Below are 16,052 nucleotides of genomic sequence, written 5' to 3'. Positions count from 1 at the left end.
GATGAAAGTGTTCAAATTGTTAGACAATTTAATTGATTTTAGAACACTCTGCTTACCCCTTGATAACCTGGCCGAGATCCTCGACATAGCTGCGCTCGGAGTCTACAATTTCCAGGCAGGCGCGTTCCAGAACGCTCATTGGATTTGTATGGGATTGGTGGTGATGATGATGATGATCGCCCAGCTCGTTCTCGCTCTCGGCCAAGCTCTCCACGCTGGCCAAATACGATGTGGCTGTCAGCTTGCCGTTGAGCAGCTGATCGGAGCCAGAACTTGAGCTCGAGGATGTTGAGCAAATGGATGAGGAGGAGAGCGGACGATTATTGAGACGCGTCAATTCGCTGAGACGCGCCGGATACTTGGGTTTGATGTCGGTCAACGTGTCCAGACTCTCCGCGGACAGTTTGTTGGCCTCCTCCAGCTCGGCAAGCATCTCGGCGGTGGGCAGTCTTAGAGGCATGCCACCACCCAGCGTGTTCGCCTTGCCAGTCTGACTCTTGAGCTTGGTACGCACATAGGTTTGGCAGGCACGCGGTGCGGACACGCTGCGCACCAAAGGCTTGCCGATCAGCGGCTTATTGATGGCTTCGACCAGCTCCTGGGCCGAATTTGTCTCGCCCAAATCCCGATCGCTTAGCGCCAGCTGACCAATGTGCTGCGCAACCACATCGAAATTAATGGTGTCCACATACGGCTCCGGGCTGACCGGCTCCATGGCCACAACGAATGCCTTGTGACGTGGCGGCGTTGTTGGTGGCGGTGTCGCATTCAGTTGCATGCTGGTCGTCGCCAGCTTCTCCATTTCAATTAGCTTAATGCTCTGCTGCGTTTCGTAGCGATGCAGCTTGAGCTGTGCAAATGGCAGACCCTCGAAATGAAATGGTGTGCCTGGTGCCGTCTTATTTGTGGGCGTCTTATCCTCATCCACTGGCGTTGATTTTCTGCTCAGTGATCCGCTATAATCGCAGCTTGCATCTAATGTGGACACCAGATCGCTGCCCGATTGCGTTGATAGTTTGCCAGTGATCTTGGACAGCGGCAGATGCGACAGCTTTAATTTGGGTGGTGTGCTTGCTTTTATATAACGTGTGGGCGTCGGACTGCGCTCTGCGGGCAGCAACAGTTGCTGCTGCTGCTGTTGCGATTGCGAATGCTGCAGTGCCTCAATGTCGACTGCATTTACGGGCACCGCATCCGCGTGTGCAATAATCCGCTGCACATTGGGCGATAGCACGCGAATGTTGTTGCCACGTCGGCAGTTTGGACTGGGATTGGAATTGGTATTGGAATTGGTGGCACCACTGCCACTGGCACTTGAGGCGATGCTGTGACTGCTGCCCAGCTCCTGACGCCTGAACCGACTCAGCCGCACGCCATCAGCTTCATCATGCAGACCGGCAACCACCAGCGGCGTTTGAAGTGGTGCTGCTCCTGCTGCTTGCAGTGTATAACTGCCCGAATGGTTGTCGCTGCTGTGGTTGCTGTTGTTACTGTTGTTGCTTGTGTTGCTTGTGTTGCTTGAGTTGCTGCTGCTGCTGCAGTTGCTGTTGCTGCGTTTGGGCGTTGATTCACCGCTGCCCTGATTGCTGCCGCCTATGGCCTGTGTGCCATGCACGTCAGCCTTGGTTGTGGTTGTCGCTGTCGCTGTTGCACCACTTACGGCCAAGCTGTTTGTCAGTGTGTCATAGAAACCCAGCAGCGATGGTGCGAGCTCTGTGGTACTGCCTGTTAAATAAATATAATAAGATGATTTGATTACATTATATGGCATAATAAAACAAGTATATTAAATAAATATATATTTTGTATTCAGTTAATCAAGGAACAAAAAATTTGGCTTAACGTTATTCAACTCTTTAGAAAAAAATAAAAGAAACATGAAATAACCGAGTCTATTTTGAAAACTGCTTACTTAATGCGAATAATTTCAGTGTAAAATGAAATGTATGAAAAAGCGCTAAGCAAATTATAAAGTGTTCTTCAATTCACTTTGAATAGACTAGATATTCAGTAGACTATAATATCAGTCAGTTAGCCAGACTGAAAGAATCTTACGACACTTCCATTCCATATTCATGAGTCGTCGATCTTGATCTGCATTCCTCGCCGCTGATTTATGCAATTTGGCGTCTTTTGTTTTCATAGCTTACAAGGGGCATCATTAAAGCTATTGACTATTGACTGGCATAAACTATAATTTATTTTTCAACTGTCAGATATCACATACATATATACATGCACACACATATAGACATATTTATATACCTGTGTGTATATGGCGAATGGTGTTATTAAATTCGCAATTGTGGAAGGGTTTCCATTGATTAATTGAACCATTTATGAGAAATGGTGAGCAAAAGCTGAAGAATGCCCAACATCAAACCGATGCCAATTGGCCGTTGACTGTTTGTCAGTTGTTGTGGTGCTGTGGTGCAGTGGTGCTGTGTGCTGCTATCGGTACTGATGTTGGTGGTGCTGAATAAACCGTCGTTGGCAGTTTAGCTGCCATGTTGCGTTTGCCATATCAATTCCCATGTCAGGCCAGCCAGCAGGCAGCTAGACAGACGAACAGATGGACATATGGACAGACGGACAGACTGAAAGGCAACCTACTTATTTATACAGCAAATTCAGCCGCCAGGCTGCGCCGTGGAGGCCAAGACACAGTCTGAAGTCGATGCCGAAGTTGAAGGCTTGCCTTTTGTGCCTTGACTGATGGCCACGTTTTATTCTTGTTGTTATTTGCGTCCTGGAGCTAAACAACTCAATACATAAGCGCTTGCCACGGCCGCAGCTCATTTCATTTATCGCATGCAAATTATATCAAATATCACAAAAATTATGTGTGTAGCTGATGTGGCCCATCAGCGCGTCACGATTATCAGACTATTAAATTCGCGAGACCAAATAGTCAGACATATAAATATGAAATCAGGCTTATGTTCTTGCTACTCTACGGCAGTCATTATATATTATATGATCAGGTTTTAATCGTCCTTTCCCATTAATAGATTATTCGTGTTATTTGTTGATGATTTCAAAGCAGGAATTTAATTATTTTTATTATAGCGCCTACTGCTGTAATATAGACACCTTAATCTTTCTTGCGCAAATTCTGATTTTCTTTTCCATAATTTAATACGTAAAAAAACCTCATTTAGTTTTGTGATTACAAAATAACCTAAATATAATTTCCTTCCAATTCAATAGTCGGTTCCTTGTGAGCACATTCTACTCTCTCACCTGACCACTCGTCCAGGATGCGTGTCTAATCCAAATGCACAATCTTTTAGCACATTTGCCTAACAGCTCTGCAGATCTGCACAGAGTTTTAAGCTGGGGAAGAAAGAAAGAAAAAAAACTGTGCCGTTTCGTCCGGAGGCCATTGCAAATCAGGCAATTAACTTTAAAACAGAGAACGCTTGGGTAACAAGTGAGAGGCAACGGCTACTGTGGCCGGCAATTGGCGGCTATAACTGGTTTTCAGCTATTTAGAATCCAACATATTAGCATAGACAGCAGGCCCCAGCATCATCTTCATCATCTTCATCATCTTCATTGGCATCCTCAGACTTAAAACCCAGCACAGTAGCCGACGGGCCACTTTTTCTTCTAATTGCAAACGGTGTCAATGTGAAGCTGGCTAAAATGTTGTTGCTCACATTTACATTTTGTTGGCAACATTTTTCTCATATTTATTCTACTATTTTCTATTTTCTATTATCTATTTTTTATTTTTTATTTTGTCCCCTGGGAGTTTTGTTGCAACTCAGCGAACAACAATTAGTTTGGTTGACTGCCACGCCCACTGTCAGCTGATTGACAAAATGACAAACGAATAGACTGGCTAACTTAACCGAAAAACTGATAGAAAACCGAGCTGCTTGACTGGCTGGCTGGCTGGCTGCTTGACTGGCTGGCTGGTTGGTTGGCAGACTGACGACAAGTCGTATACATGATTTGTACATTTAATTTTCCATCATTTGGCTTGATTGTTGCGTGGGTAGCGGAACCAATGATGACGCCACTTCTAATCTTCCTGTTGCTGCATGCTGCATGCAGCCACATGCTGTTGCATCTCTGACCCAGTTTGGTGGCAAGAGTGTTTCGCAGTTTTGCTTAATTGCCAGCCGTGGGACGTGGAAAACTGCAGTGACAGGTAACCAGAAACAGATAACTGGTTATACTTATGTCTAGCAAATGGCCACAAGACAACACAAGTTTTATCATTGTCACTCGTTTAATTAACAAGAATTGCCAAGCTGGAGCTAAGATCAACTTAAATCTACTCTGCAAATGGTAAAAAAAAAAGACTGTTCAATGTGGGAAAGTTACTACTCTACTCACAACCACTCGTTAGGCAAATTCCTTTTCTATATTGATAATCAGTTAAACATTGATTTTCTGTTAATAGCAAAAAATGTTATGGCGCTCAACGTGCTCAACGACTTACGTATATATATAGATATAGATATATACATGTAGAACGTATTTTAATAAGATCTCGTTCAAAACTGCGATCATACAGTAGTTAAGCCAGCAGCATCCAACAGCTGCGACTTGCAGTGATTTGCTTAATCAATTTATGGCATAATTTGAGGCGACAGTTTTATGGGCGATTCGAGGGACTAAGCTTGCGGCTTAGTCGCTCTGGCAATCAGCCAGCAGATCTGACAGCACAAAAAATATGCTAGTAAAAAGCAAGCAAGAGCCCTCTAACTGAGGCACGTCGAAGATTATATACCCTTGCGGACCGCAGTTAAATTACCATCCTTTAAATGTTATTATAAATTTAAATAACTGACAGTTTGTTCCAATGAAAGCTATATAGTACACTGAGTTTAATAAGACCCACAACTGGCGAGTCTACTTAGGATAACTTGGTGAACAAAAAAGATGTTCATAAAAGAACACAGCTTTCGACTGATTGTACTTATGAGTGCTGCATGATATAGATCCAATCCAATCCAATCCAATATGCTATATCTAATCACGTATATACCTTTTGAGGTCGCAGGCGTTTTCTTCAATGCGTTACAAACTACATGGCAAAATGATGATACTCTCACCAAGGGCATACAAGAGACGCCAGCATGCAACACATTTACATGTCGCTTTGTCGCATTGTCACTGGAAAACAATTGAAACGCATTTCGCAACTATTGCAATCGGAGTAGTCAGAGAGCCAAGGGGCCCAAGTCCGAGCAGAGCTGAGACATTGAGACCTGGCTGCCAGATTTTGGTTACATTTGCTAGACTGGACGCAACAGATTACGCGATTTGGTTAAAAATAGCCGACGCTTCAACTTAAAGCCAAGCGTTGCTCCAGCAACGTTACAGCAGTTGGCCAAAAGGTCAGCAGAAGGTGTTGACAGGCTGTGCCGCTGATTTATGAGACTTGTCGCATAAGTTGCAATTGTGACATTGAATTATGCGAATTGACTAAAATAAACAACAACAACAACAACAGCAACAAAAGCGGAAACGGGGAAAGTGCGCACTCATCCCCTGCTCGGTGTTGTTGTTGTTGATTGCAATCGCTGCGACGACAACTAAATCGATTGCTGCTGTTGTTCAACAGGCTCCCCTCCCCCCTTCAACTCCGCTGACCAGCTACCTCGTCACTTGCCACCTTTGGCAAGCAGCAAATTGCCACGCACCTTTTGCCCAAGCGTCGTACGTCTTGGCCAGCTGCTGATAGCATTATATTAATGCGCTTAGGCGATTTGTTTGGTTGCGTCGTCTCGTCTCCAATACAGACATACAGACAGACAGACATACACACACACACACACACACGCACACAGACACACATAGCAATTGATATTTTAATCGGCATTTTATTTTGTGGCTCGTTGGCGCCATTTGGCCAGCGATTAGGGAAATGACCAGTGGCGAGTTAAGCAACTCAGCGCCTCAGCACTACTCAGCACCGCAGCACTGCACCACAACCGACACCACCGACACCACCACCATCGCCATCGCCACTTTATTATCCAGTGTGTGTTGTGTCATTAAAAAGCCATTGCCATGCGACACTGGGTATCAGTGTAAACGTGTGTTTAACAAAATCAACGCTCTTAACTTGGCCGTCTTGTCATGCATTTTGCAATTGCCATTAAGAATGTAATTTCAATGTGTGGCAAAATGCGCTCTAAAAACACATTTCCACTGATTAAGCCACCCCCCTTCCCCCCAGTAGCAACAACCACTTGAATCGCTGTTTATTGTTGTTAATAAATTGTATGCTGATTTTGCTGCCAAATCACTTTTGAGTCTTATCCGTTTTGCGAGTTATCTCGTTGCCTGTGATAACAAGTCAAATGATTAATCAGATATATAGATGCAAATCTTAACAAGCAAAACTACCGTTACGCAATCGGAAAACTACATTTAATATTCATGCACCATTGCACAAAAAAAAAAACAACAAAAAAACATAAAAACAACAAAAAGAAACGTTTACTTCACAGACAGAACATATGTTAAATGATGTACAATCATTTTAGTATTGCTCAATTTTGTACAACAGCACGGAAGTTAATCACAATTCGAATAACGATATACCCTCACTGGAAAGTTAATGATGATGCATTCATTATATTCATAATGTATACCCAGAAAAATATACAATTTGTTGGTGATTCAAATGCATCCAAAGAGATAAAGCAGGAATTCCAGCTGAATAAGAGAACTTGACTTATTTCAACAGCTGATCCTGATTAAAAATTGACTCACTCAAATATATTAAAGAGCTTCTGTTTTCGTGACTTTACCAGAAGATATACCAATATATAGAAATAGATACAGATATAGTCTTTGCAAAGTCTTTCTTGCATTTGCTTCTGTTTTTTTAGCATCCCTTGCAATAAATATTCTCTCTCAACTTTGAACTCTGGAAAATGTTCAATAATCATTTTTAGTGATAAACTATTAAAATATCTTGTAAATAGTCTTCGCATAAGATACCCTTTATGCTGATATCCATTTTTCAAATGCCTGAGTGACGGGGTCATTTAGAATGCAGTGGAATGATAGTAATTAATAAGTATTTAGCGTCTGCCCTACGATTTATTCTCCAGCTAAAGCCAATTGTGAAATAGCCTTCGGAATTGAGAGGCGAAAACTTGCTCATAGGCAGGGGCATAGATATGGGCATTGGCATAGACATGGGCATGGGCATAGGCATAGGCATGGGCATAGGCATAGACATGGGCATGGGCATAGGCATTGGCATAGGCATGGGCATAGGCATGAGCATAGACATGGGCATGGGCATATAAAAAACACATTCCTAAGATCATCTCCCTCTGCGCTGGTTGACTTCCTCGCTGCACGTTTATTTTTAGATGCGGCCGGATCGCATGGATCACAGGCACTTAAACGGCTACACCGCTCCCCCTTCCACTCTGCCGCCCCACACACCGCTGTGGGCCAAATGCAATGTGGCAACTCTTGCTTTTGGAGCAGGCAAAGTCAATGGTTGAGCAAAATTTCTGCAAATTCCAGCGAAAAGTGAAATCCTTTTAAGCGAATGCAAACACAAAAATATAAAAAAAAATATAAAAAAAAACTCTAAGAAAATGTCGTGGAGCCAAAAACGTTATAAATCTTGTTCATATTTGCACGTGAACAGAGACCAACAAACCGACAAACTAAACTGAACAAACTGAACAAACTGGACAAATGGACAACGTGCCCAGTTGGCCCAGACGAAGCCATAAATGTCACGCAGCCGATGTGCCCAGGCCTCTGGCGGCCCCCAGCCTGTCTGTTTGTCTGTCTGCCGTCCTGACTAGCTGGCATATTAGTTTTCCACTAGTGCTACGTGCTAAATTCCATGGCTAGAAATCCATTAAGCGAACCCAGGCCCAGACGCAGACGCAGACGCAGACACAGACGCTGACAGAGGCAGCAAACATCAAAATGCCGCACGGTCCAAAGTGCTAAAATCTCATAAAGCAGTTGCCCAGGCAGCTGCTTCTAAATTAACCCAACTCCTACTCCAACATCAACTCCAACTCCAACGCTCACGTGAGCTGCAACAGCTTTGAGGAGGCCACTCGACGCAGGCGACACTTGCAACAGCAATGGCAACAGCAGCTGCTGAATATTGTTGCCAGCGGCTTGCACTTTGCACTTCAGCCCGAAGGAGTCTCGAGTGTCGTCAGCTGCATACGAAATAGGCAGTCAGTCAGCCAGCCAGTCAGCCAGTCACTCAGTCAAACATCCGTTGATCAACTGTAAATTACCCTACACTGCACAAGTTTTTCGTAAACCAAAGTGAGGCATGCCATATGTTGCCACCTTTCTGTGGCATCGAAAATTGTTTAGCCTGAGCTAGGAAAGCGTATCCAAGATGTGAATACAAATCAAATTGCCAAGAAGATGCGGCTAGTTGGCGACATTTATTTTTGCTATTATTTATTTAACAATAACAAAATCAAAAAAAAATATACCAACTTAAATAAATGTTGCACAAATGTTGCTTTCCAGTTGAATAATGGATTAAATTTGTTTGCTTTTTTAGCTCCAATGCTTGACTTAATACCTAACTTAAAATATATATCTATTGCTGATATTTACAGCTACAGCTGATCATACCCGATCAATGCAATGTTTATACAGAATAGCAGAATAGCTAAGAACTTGCTGGCATTTTCAATGCAGCGTCCGTCGTTGACTTTGACATGACGAACTGAACTGCGTGACTCTGGCATTTGAACAGGAACAGAAGAGCGGCGCGTAGACCGTGCCCCTGGGCCATAAATAACAACAATATTAAAACAGCAACAGCAACAATTTGTTGCCTGATGAATTACAAACGGGCTGCGAAAAATGCTCAAGAGTGTGAAAGATGTAACTCAAAATAGCTACGCAAAAATGCAAAGTCGCAAAAAAACAAAAAAAAAAAACAAAGAAAAGAAGTTGCTTGCAACATTTGGCATACACCTAATTTCACTGGCCTTTTGAGCCAATGTTGCAGCCACACGGGCCATTGGCCTTATGCTAATAGCATTGCAGTTTGTTGCTGTTGTTATTGCTGCCGCTGTTTTTGGCGGTGCCAAGTATGGACAACAGATTGCGGAGACATGGCCATGACCAGTGCCAGTTCAAGGGCTTTTTAAGGCTGTGCATTTTCGGGTGAAATTTGCTGCATGCAACACAGGCAACAAGCCGCATTGTGCCACATTTGGTCAACGATATTTCACCACTGATAAAGACATTTAAAATCCATGACATTATATAAGACCAAGCTCAAATTTAATTAGCCAATAAAACGCGAGAAAATATTTGGCTTTTATTTCTTTTCTTTTTTTCGTTACCCAACACTCAGTTCAAAATTGATTTAAGGGTATATTGAAATTGTGTAAATGTCTGTTTTCTGCTGAAATTGAAATTTCGAGCCCTTTAAATACACATCTGTAAATCTTCAGTCGATGAACGTGTCGATCTAAAAACAGAGCAACGCAATTTTATTTGTTCTTTAAATAAATCTATTATTTTTTTAACACAAATTAAAATCGATTTGCAGAGCTTAAGACATTTAAAATTATTATGTAGCCACAGATCGAGACTAAAGTCGAACTTCGTTAACTCGCATCTGACAAAGTTCCTAGAGTTGCTAAGATTTTTCTGTCAATGTAGTTGATAGCTGATTGTTGGGTATCTGCTAGTTGGGCACTCTCCACGAAAGCACTCTTACTCGTTATTATGTGGAAAGCGGCCTCATTTTGACCTCGACGAGGGCCGCCCACGCGCCACTAATGCGAGCGGACAGCCAGACAAACATTAGATGGAGCGAGGGGGCATTGAGGTAGAAGAGAGAAGTGAGGCACAAATGCTGGCGGCAATTGTTAATCTGTGTGGACAGATGCGGTCTTTGCGGTCTTTGGAAGTCGCTGCTTGCCGGCCTGGCTTGTAAGTGTATCCATCTCATTTGAGGCATTCGCTTTCAAAATCAATTTTCTTACACACATGCAATACGCATCTGGCGGAAAGCGAAAGCCACAATGAGCAGGAAACGTCTGTCAATATCGGAGAAATATCTACAACTACTGCTACAAGAGCAACAGCTACAGCTTTAGCTTTAGCTTCAGAGTTTGAGTTGAACTTTTGCTTGTGATTGATTGGGCCAGGGCCAATAAGTGGAACAGAGATTGCATAAGACACGCAATGTGGGTGTCGCTTGCTTGAGGAACTGACACTGGAGATGCTATCAAATGCAACTCAAGTACTCTCAAGTACTGCTAACCCAGTCAGTCAGTCATTCAGTTAGCCAGTCAGACAAACATACAGACAGACACACAAGTCTGTCAGCCTGCCAAGACTGGCCTCGTCAAATGCTGCTGCTGCTGCTGCTGCTGCATTTTTTGAAGGCCAAAAGTCTAAAGGTGCATTACACGGTGCAACAGACAGACTGACAGACAGACAGACAGAGTGACAGACGGCGGGGCAATATTGACTCTAGATACGAGGTGGACATGCTGACATTGAATTCTTGCTAACGGCAAATGCAACTACCCCTTTACCAATACCTACCCCTCTACCTCTACCCCCTGCCAATGTCAAAGAGCTGCTCGCTGGCCTCTGCAGTTGCTAATGAGCTACATAAATAAGCCGCTGGTTAAATTTGCATTGGCAGTCCGGCCTGTTGACACGGACCAAGACCAGATAACTTTGTTAACAAGCTGCACAGTTGACTTGTTCCTCTTCGTCTTCGTTGTCTTTTCCATGCTGGATTTGCTTGATGTTAATTATTGACTTAATGATACAAGTCCATTGCTTTCTTGTAAGCTAAGTTCTTTGCAAATGAACATTCATGAACAGACTTAATATGTAAATCGATTTTAGAATTATCACTTAAATACTTATGGATTATAATACTACATACTCGGAGAATAAGCAATTGCAGTTAATCAACGGCAGTGAGAACAACATACCTGCAAAGAGCAAAAGAGAGAATGAGGTAAATTAGTAACTACTTCGAATTGAGAACTGATCCCCGCAGGCAGCGAGCCAGCCATAATAAGAACTCAATAGATAAACCGCACCATATTAAGCAAGGCCGCTTGTGGAATGTGGAACTGCTTTTGATGACCAAAACGGGCGTCATATGCCATAAGCACCGCATCACGATGATGATATGCCGTCAGAGACTTAACCTGAGGCAACTGAGCACTGAGATTCGATGTCTTGGCCAATGTCAATGCTTTTGAGAGGCTTCAATTGGTTGGTCAATGCACCGCACTGAAAAGTGGTTCAAATTGCCCCCTCCAACCACCAATGTGGCCACATTTTCCAATGAAAATATGCCAGAGATGCGATGTGCGGATCACTTAAATGCCAACTTGGGGCCCACTAACAGAGAACGCGTTTGCCGAGGCCATCAGCCTCAGTTTCATCCTCGTCCAAGTGTCTGGTTGGACCACCGGCGTTGCAGCTGAAGCCACAGGCACCACTATATGGTATGGCTAGGCTAGGCTAGGCCAGGCATAGAGTCGACCCGGTTCGCTGTAATTGGCAAGTGGCAAAAGCTGTGCAGTCTTCAGACTTGGTCCATAAAAAGCAGGTCAGCGACTGGCAGCCTGCTGCTGCTGCTACTGCTTGCTACTTGCTGCTGTTCAGTTCGGTTAGGTTCTGTTCGAAAAACAATCAAATTATGGGCACATTTGTGTGGCAGCATCTTTAATTGATGGACGGAGAGCAGTACATGCCGCAATGTTCGCGCATTTGTTGCGCAGCACATAAAAGGCGCAACAGCAGCAACAGCCGCAGCAGCAATAGCAGCAGACCACCACCACACCTCCCCCAAAAAAGGAAATGTAGCATCATAAAATTTCACTGCCAATGGACAGCTCAGCCCAGGCAACCAGGCAACTAGGCAGCTAGGCAACTAGGCAGCTAGGCAACTAGGCAGCTGTCCATCAGTAATTTACAGCGCCGAATCGCGCTCAGCGAACGCTCGTATGTTAATGAAGCATATACAGACATACATACATATACATACATAAATACATACAGACGTACATATATACAGAGAAGCAGCGTATCGCATCGGATCGACATTGGACATGGAGTTGGCTCTTGGGTCCTGTGTCTTGGGCTCGGCCCAATGCGTGATGAAAGACGAGGAAAAAAAATAGAGGCGCACAACATTTAGCGCTTTAATTTGATGGCAACAACACGGCAAAAAGCAGTCAACGCCAAAGCCACATTGAGAGAAAATATTGTGCATAAAGTAACTTCATAATTTTTACCATATTTGACTTTGCCTGGAATTTAAATCGAAGGAAATTATCTAGGAGTGTACAACACTTATATGTCTCTTAATGTATATAAGTAACTGCAAGCATAGATATATACTTTTTTTTTTTGCTGTGTATGGCCAATGTCAAGGAAATGGGTGCAAATTCTATTAACAGCAAAGGATCGGGCATTAGATGGCCAACAGCAAGCCGGCAACTGGCCAACGAAGTCAGTTAGCCAGTTAGGCAGGCATGTTGCCTGCGCATTTCTTAGCAACTTATTTTAATTAGTCGCCTCGTGTTTGTTTATTATACGAGCAGAGCAGTTGGCCAAAACAAAAAAACAAACATGAGAAATCAATTTTAGACCAGTCACAATTGTTGTTGCTCTGGCTGTTGCTGTTGCTGTTGGCGCAGTGCATTCAACTTTGGCGCTTTGGACTCTTAAGGGCATCATTTGAATTGTGTTCCGTCAACATGAGAGAAAAAAATAATAAAACAGGCCAAAGCAACAGCGTTCAACATTCTAATTGCAGCATGTTGCAAAGTAAGTGCGGACACTTGCAATTAATATGAATGTTGCTGCAAAAGGTGCAAGGCAGCAGGCGCAATGCAGCCATAAAACTGACTTGCTCATGTTGCCTGTTTCAAGTTGCCTGTTTCAAGTTGCCTGTTGCAAGTTGCCTGTTGTTGTTGCATGGTTATAGCCAAAGGGCTGCTGACTGGAATGCAGCGTAACGCCAGCAACATTTCACGCTTAATTATAGACGCCGCAGCGCTAGGAATTTTTCATAAGACCAACTCTTTTGGACTCGGTTCCCTGTTCTCTGAGCTCTGGGTTCTGAGCTCTGGGTTCTGGGCAGGATGCGCGTATTTCCGTCTAATGCCCAAGCCGCAGCTTATTTATGTGTGGGCCGTTTGTTTTGTAATTTAATAAGCAAACGCAAAAAAAAAAAGGAAAAAAGGGGCGAGACAGTGTTACAAAAAATGAGTAGAATATATATTTCTAGTATGGCTTGTATGCAGGCCACATCCAAGCCGAGAGGAGCCACCCACACAAGCGCAGGAGAGCGTTGAGCTCACAGATACCTTTTCATATGTGTGTGTGTGTGTTTTGTTGTATGCATGCATCTGCGGCAGGCACACGCCGTTGACGCCTCTGTCGACGTCGGCGCCAGTCGGTCGCAGCGAGCGTTCACAAAGGCAACAAAGCCAACAAAATGCTGACTCAGCAGCGACAGAGATGGTGGAATGCAACTGCAACAACGGCAACAACGGCAACAACAGAACAACAGCAACAATAGCAACAGCGCCGCATAACTCATATGCAATTATTAATTGGTTGCACATGCGCAGAATGTTGCGGCCCGCAGCATAGGGCGCAACTTTGTTGCCGGCAACATTATTGCGCTATGCACTGAGCGAAAAGCAAAAAATATATATATATGTATATCAAATTGAACATTTAACTATTTAAAATTGCTAGCATTTCAGTCCTGATTTCAGGCAGATATTTATAGCTATGATTTCAGCAAATGCCTTTTCTTCAGCTCTAACTAATCCTCAGGTCATTGGAGCTCAGCAAAACCTTCATTGGAGCTGAAAACAAAACGATAATGCTGTCAAATTTTTCAAGCTTAAGCATGTCAAAACGGTTGACCTTTGCTCAGGTAAGAGGCAATTTGATATGTGAACATGTGCAAGAGCGAGAGAGAGAGAGAGAGAGAGAGAGAGAGAGAGGAGAGCGAAGAAAGAAAGAGAATAAACATAAGACGCTGTTTTCCCATGGTTCACTGAATTGAATTACAATGGGTATGTCTCAATTTACACCATGTCTGACATTGCCACACATAAGTATTTGCGTTGACCATGTGTGGGGCATATAAATTAAAACACGCGACACATTCATCATTTTCAATTGGACGCTGCCTCACCATTATCAGAATTGTGAATTGGAGGCGCGGACAACAGCAACAGCAGCAACAACAACAACAACAACACAAACAACAACTGCAACTTCAATGTCAACTGAAGTGGAGAAAAAGTGGCAATCGGCACAGTGTAGAAACAAGTTGTATCTGAGTAGGGGTTTTGCGAACACGAATATGGAAAGGCAACAGCAATTTAATCCCAAAGAGCTCTTCAATTGATACTTGTGCACATTTTTAAGATATAAACACTAAGCGGATCTTTATAGTTAAAGAGTGTTTCATTGTACAAAAAAAAATAATATTTAAAAACCTGAATAAACAGCATCAAAACAAATAATCATCAGTAAACTCAATAACTTTTCAAATATCATATTTTCAAAGATCCAGCGAAACATACTTCTTTCGATTCCTATACTATGAAGCGATTAATACATTTTTGATCAGCATCAACAGGCGAGTAAATGTAGCCAATCTCAAACGCTAAATTTTCTTAACCAAGATGTATTTTCATGTTGAATAAACTACTATCTGTTTAAGGATATCTCACAGTCGAGCTTCTTCTATCAAAACCCTTTAGCTTATTACATATATGTTCTAAATAGTTTTATTATTCATATAAATAAATAGCAATTTATTTTACTACAAGAATTTAATTTGACAAGATTTTAATCTATGTCGTGAATTAGTGACATTTTCAATATTATTTATTTATTTTTTGTTGATATTTTTATCTTCCCTTTAGACTTGGCGCCGCTGTTCCATTTCTGCTCATTGTTGGAATCAGACCACTGTTTTTCATTTTGGTTCATGCCCATTGTCTGGCTTTCTAATTAAGTGCCTGTGGACAATATTAATTTATGATAATTTAATACTTTATTTATTCAAGCGACAAGATGGATTGCCCGTTGAATCTGTGGAATGCAATCGACTTAAACAAATTGACAGCAATTTCGAAAGCAATCGCATCATAATAGATCCACACAATCTGAAGATCAACAATAATTTGCGCCAATTAGAAACATATTCAAAATGTTCTCTCAACCTCTACAGATGCTGTCTTTTTTTTATGGACTTCCCAATGTTGTTGTTAATCTGCTTTTTTTTTGGGTCGCTCATTGCAACAGCAACAGCAACAGCAGCGGCAGCAGCAGCAGCATCAATAGCAACATTTGGCCCAATCGAGCGGCAATCGACTACATCTAAATATAGTACCATAGGCGTTTGTTCCAGGTTCTCTGGCTGCGTCTGGGGGTCTATGTTCTATACGGTTCTGCAGATCTTCTCATGTCTGCTGCTGCCGCTGCTGCTGCTGCTGCAAACACGATGTTGAAATTTTGATTGCGACATTCTTTCGCCCCGGCCTGCAAGCTGTACAAATTGAGGCATTGCCTGAATGGCTGAATAGCTAGCTAGCTGGCTGTCTGTCTGTCTGTCTGTCTGTATATCTGTCTTGCTGTCTGTTTGGCCTGGTCGGGTCTGACTGGCTGGCTGACTGCTTGGTATTGGCATTGCCCAGCGTTTTGTTGTTTTGTTGGCATTAATGCTTTTGGCCGTCATTTGATTTATGGCAAATGCTTATGTTGACATGCCGCAAAGCATTTCCAGCTTAATGATTGCATTCTTGCAACCATTTCTATTTGGATACCAGGCCAGGCCCCAATGTGGCAACCTATAATCGCCATGTGCCATAGAACCCAACACATGCCACATTTATGTAGTTGTATGCCTGACCTGAAAAACAAAAAAAAACTATACAAAATCATTTCGATTGGCCCTGCCTTAGCACGTAGGCCAAATCTAATTAAATACATTTCTTTTTCTTTTTTTTCATTTGGTCGATCGTGCCTGTCATGCAACACGTTAGCATCAGATG

General features: G+C 42.9%; 1 protein-coding gene across 1 annotated transcript in view; it reads right to left on the bottom strand.

Moving 5' to 3' along the window:
• LOC6560752 overlaps nucleotides 1-16,052 on the bottom strand; it is a 61,544-nt gene that overhangs the window by 7,072 nt on the left and 38,420 nt on the right. Inside the window, 1 exon segment of the mRNA XM_032735615.1 lies at nucleotides 57-1,725. Coding sequence (XP_032591506.1) covers nucleotides 57-1,725 — 1,669 coding nt within the window.

Source organism: Drosophila grimshawi, unplaced genomic scaffold (genome assembly GCF_018153295.1).
Source record: "Drosophila grimshawi isolate 15287-2541.00 unplaced genomic scaffold, ASM1815329v1 contig_1369, whole genome shotgun sequence".
Taxonomy (NCBI): Eukaryota; Metazoa; Arthropoda; class Insecta; order Diptera; family Drosophilidae; genus Drosophila; species Drosophila grimshawi.
This window is presented reverse-complemented; position numbering and strand designations above follow the sequence as displayed.